This window comes from Scardinius erythrophthalmus, assembly GCF_964197995.2.
Source record: "Scardinius erythrophthalmus genome assembly, chromosome: 17".
Taxonomy (NCBI): domain Eukaryota; kingdom Metazoa; phylum Chordata; class Actinopteri; order Cypriniformes; family Leuciscidae; genus Scardinius; species Scardinius erythrophthalmus.
Window position 1 is genome coordinate 2,152,412 of NC_138237.1, and position 4,170 is coordinate 2,156,581.

General features: G+C 33.3%; 1 protein-coding gene across 1 annotated transcript; it reads left to right on the forward strand.

Annotated features, from left to right (window-relative positions):
- Positions 1 to 230: 230 nt before the first annotated feature.
- LOC308705310 (GTPase IMAP family member 9-like) lies at positions 231 to 2,936 on the forward strand. Its single transcript, XM_081390254.1, has 4 exons — positions 231 to 270; positions 442 to 512; positions 1,447 to 1,507; positions 1,717 to 2,936. The coding sequence occupies exons 2-4, from the start codon at positions 447 to 449 to the stop codon at positions 2,547 to 2,549; spliced, it is 960 nt and encodes a 319-aa protein (XP_081246380.1). The 5' UTR covers positions 231 to 270; positions 442 to 446; the 3' UTR covers positions 2,550 to 2,936.
- The last annotated feature ends 1,234 nt before the right edge of the window (positions 2,937 to 4,170 follow it).

Genomic DNA, 4,170 nt, shown 5'->3' on the forward strand with positions numbered 1-4,170 from the left:
AATGGCAAGGACGATCAATGATTGTCATCAGTTGTAATTCACAGTAATGTAAAAGCTGTATAAATTGCTTGAAGATAAACAGTGTTGCATTGAGCTATATTAACTTTTTGTCCGGAGACATCAGTAACAGAAAGTAAACCCTTGTCTTTAAGCATGCAGTCGTCATCAGGCTCCTCCCCTTCACAGAGAACTGATATAAATAACAGCGATGAAACTAAAACTGAACAAAGCAGAAGAGATATATTCTGATCAGCACATCTGCACTGAAAGGTAGGATTAAACTGACAGAACTGCCTTTTAGCATGAAAAAACAAATAAAAAACAAAATGCAATTAGTTTTATAAATAAACTGCCAATAATGCTTTATATGTATTACATTAATTAATAAATAAATGACATTTTATTTACATCTTTTTAACACATCCAAATCTCAAACTACAGATAAAATGAAACTGATTGTATCCAGAACCTGGTTTCTGTGTCTCTGCAGTGGTTTTGCGGTCGGTTTACAGGTAATTATCACTATGAAAATATAATTGCATATTGTTTTGTCTGTTGCTCTGTATGTTCAGAATAAACTGAAATAATATTAGGACAAGAGATCTAGTGTGATTCAAACCAACAATTACAGTCTTTCTGTCAGTATTGAAATATGAAAAGCCTTGAGGCACAAAGGGATTATTCCTGTCATGTTAGGCAGTGCTTTTTCAACTAAAAGATGAATATGTTGCAGTTCAAGCATTTCTATAGAGATGTATACATACACCAGACACTAATACTAATGCTTTGCTTATTTACACAATGGTAAGTCAGTTACCCGGATGGAACCTAATAGAATGGAAATAAATAACTAGAGTTTGCTCAGTGAGAAATTAATATTAAATTATCTGAGGGTGTCAACGTAATGTTCATTTTCATATTTTCATCATCTTTAGGATTTTTAAGATTCTTGTTGATATCTTGTAATTTCATCAAACAGGCTTGAACGTCTTAAATAATCCGACAAAGCATCACAGGATTCACTCCACTGCTAATACAAATATTAAAAGTGAATTTAGGACACATGTTTTGATAAAAAATAAAATAAAAATAAAAACATTTTGAAGAGAGAAAAAATAAAAATAAAAAACATTTCTTAATTAACAAGATTTTTATTTTAAAACTGCATCTGCTCGCCATAACAGTGACATTATTTAAAATTCACCCATATTCACTTAAAAATTATACAATGAAACTACTAATACAAAACTGTGTTCATGTAATGATGATAGGGGTGTCCTAATACCAGGGTCAGTTGTAATACTATTAAAAAAATCGGTTTATTTTTTGTAATATTTCTTTTCAGGATTTATTTGTTTTGTTAATAAAATTTATAGAATTTACTTGTCCAAAATTATTTGCATACCATCTACTTTCAACCACTTTCCCCAAATACACTTTTTGCAGATTAGGACGACTGAGACCGAAACTTCCCTCAATCTATATGGTCTAGAAGAAAATGGGATTGGTAATAATCATTATCCTATCCTCTATTGGTGGTTCTTTTTCGAGCGTTTGTGCTTTGTATGCATTAACAAAACATAGCTTTAATTTAAAATGAAATTATTGTATCTGTCATGAATAACAGAAAATCGATAATAAGCCTTGAATAATAAGCCTTGAATAATAAGCCTTGAATAATAAGCCTTGAATGTGGTGATTGGTGTTATTTAACAGAACAAAAAAGTGAGCTCCGGATTGTCCTGGTTGGAAAGACCGGCGCTGGGAAAAGTGCCACCGGAAACACAATCCTGGGAGAAGAAGTCTTCAAATCCTATTTCTCACCTTCATCTGTAACCCGAGAGTCTAAAAAGAAATTTAGGATTATTTATGGAAGAAAAATTTCAATTATTGACACTCCTGGTCTTTTTGACACAAGTTTGAGTGAAGAAGAGGTAGAGAAAGAAATTAAGACATGTATATCGTATTCTGCTCCTGGTCCGCATGCCTTTCTGATTGTTCTTAAATTGGAAAGATTCACAGAAGAAAATGCAAAAGCAATAGAATACATTGAAAGATTATTTGGTAAAAAGGCATTAGATTACGCCATGGTACTGTTCACTCATGGAGATCAACTTAGAGGACAGGACATTAAAACATTTGTGCGCAGCAGTCCAGAATTAAGAGGATTTGTCCAGAGATGCTGGGGACAGTATTTTGTGATTGATAATATTAATAAGGATTCGAACCAGGTTATGCAGCTGCTACACAAGATTGATCAAATGGTTAGAGATAATGGTGGAGAATATTACACTAATAACTTGCTTCAGGAGGCAGAGAGAGCAATTGAGGAAGAGAAACAACGGATCCTGAAAGAGAGTGAAGAACAGCGAAAGAGGGAATTTGAGGCTCTAAAGTACAAATATCAAGGGGAAGAACTAGAGAAAATGCGAGAAGAAATAGAAAAGTATCAAGAGGAAATGGCAAGAATTCGAGCTGAGCAAAACAATGGTTTCATTCAGAAAGTAGTAAAGTTGGTTAATGATATCGTCAGTTTGTTTTCAATATAAATGTTTAGTTTCATTCTATTATTCCAATGTTTGATCTTCACTAAGATATCTCAGTATAAGAGCAGAGGTTAAAACTATTTTGTTTAGGTTTTTTTAAAGCGCTCTTATTGATTAATCAAGGTCTGATTCTGAAACATCCAAAAAGTGAAGAGAGAAACTAAAATTCCTGAATTTTTCGATTGTACTGTATTCCTCACTAAGCTATAAATAAATAATGTCTACTTTCAAATTTAGAGGATGAAAGACTTAGCTTGTTCAAATGCATTTATAATGTCTCCTATTTTTTGTAAATCTGTTATATCTGCTTTTCAACAGAAGGTTTTACACTGTAAACATTGTACTTTTTAATATCTTTGTTATTATGTGTATGTAAACAATCATTCTGTGATAGTTGGTGTCTTTTTCAGGGTTTTTTTTTTTCTTTCAGTCTGAATATTGAATATGATTTTTATGGCATATGCAACAGTTATATATATATATATATATATAAATTTTACAGTTGCATATCTTTTGCTTTCATTAATGTTCTCATGTTGTCACTGCACGGGTTATCTAAAGCTTGACCAGAAATATTCTGCATCGCTGAACTGATGGATCGAATGAATGGATCTGAGTCAAGTGAACAATAGAATAGTTTTGAGATTTGCACATACAACAGCTCTTCTATGTGCAATGATATAATTCATCTCGCTCTAACCATTTCTATTGACTTGTCAAATTAGTTGTAATGTAGAAATGACAGAATTATTATAATTTTTTTGTTAATGACATTTTCATGCGTAGTAACTCATTGACAAAGCTGTTCTTCCCCAGAACTAATAACAGTAATCATGGAAATAAGTGCTTTGCTTTTAGAGATAAAAGTTACTTATAAAGAAACAAATCATACACTGTGTGTAGGTGCCATTTGTTGTATGCTAAAGTTTTTTGTCCACTGGGTGATGCTGTGGCTGTGTATAATTAGAGGATAATTATATATAATATAATATAATAGATGAGTATAATTAGAGCACCTGAGCAACAGGTGTGCGGCTGGCAATTGGGAAGCACACAGGTTATGACCCCACAAGGGGGGTTTTAGTCTTATGCTGTCCACAAGGCAGGGCTTTATGTGAACAAGGAAAGGCCACAAGAAGTTTTAATACAGGTTTTGAGATCATGTTTAATGGAGCACAAGTAATAAAAAAAGACATTTGTTTGCATCTACATCTGTCTGCATGGACTCTGTTTGTAGGTGTTATAAACCTGCTTACTCCTATTATCAACGGCAACGACATTGGAAAGCCAATACATAAAGTCAAAAACTGTGCGTTACTGGATAAAGGGGATTGTTTGGAATAAAAGTCAACACGTTTGTTTTGACGGACAAAAGGAGGCTGTTTGGATCAAGTCTTTGTGTCGCTGCACGTGAGGATCGTCTCATCAAGACGTCTGGCTGGATTCAAGCTTTGGGTTTGACTCAGTGGATTCTGTGATGGAATTTTGAATTAATCAACTTAAATTAATCAACTAACATTTGTTTTTCTTGCAGGAACGACATTCATATGCTTTTAAATGTTTCCAAACTCTTTGGGGGAAACCTTGTGACTTTGAGTTTTGTGTGTGTGTGTGTGTGTGTGTG

Bases quoted from the DNA above. Each gene is read 5' to 3' on its own strand.
- LOC308705310 (XM_081390254.1), top strand. From the start codon at position 447: ATGAAACTGATTGTATCCAGAACCTGGTTTCTGTGTCTCTGCAGTGGT. The intron at 513-1,446 runs GTAATTATCACT...CACTTTTTGCAG, and splicing joins GTTTTGCGGTCGGTTTACAG to ATTAGGACGACTGAGACCGA. The intron at 1,508-1,716 runs GTAATAATCATT...GTTATTTAACAG, and splicing joins TCTAGAAGAAAATGGGATTG to AACAAAAAAGTGAGCTCCGG.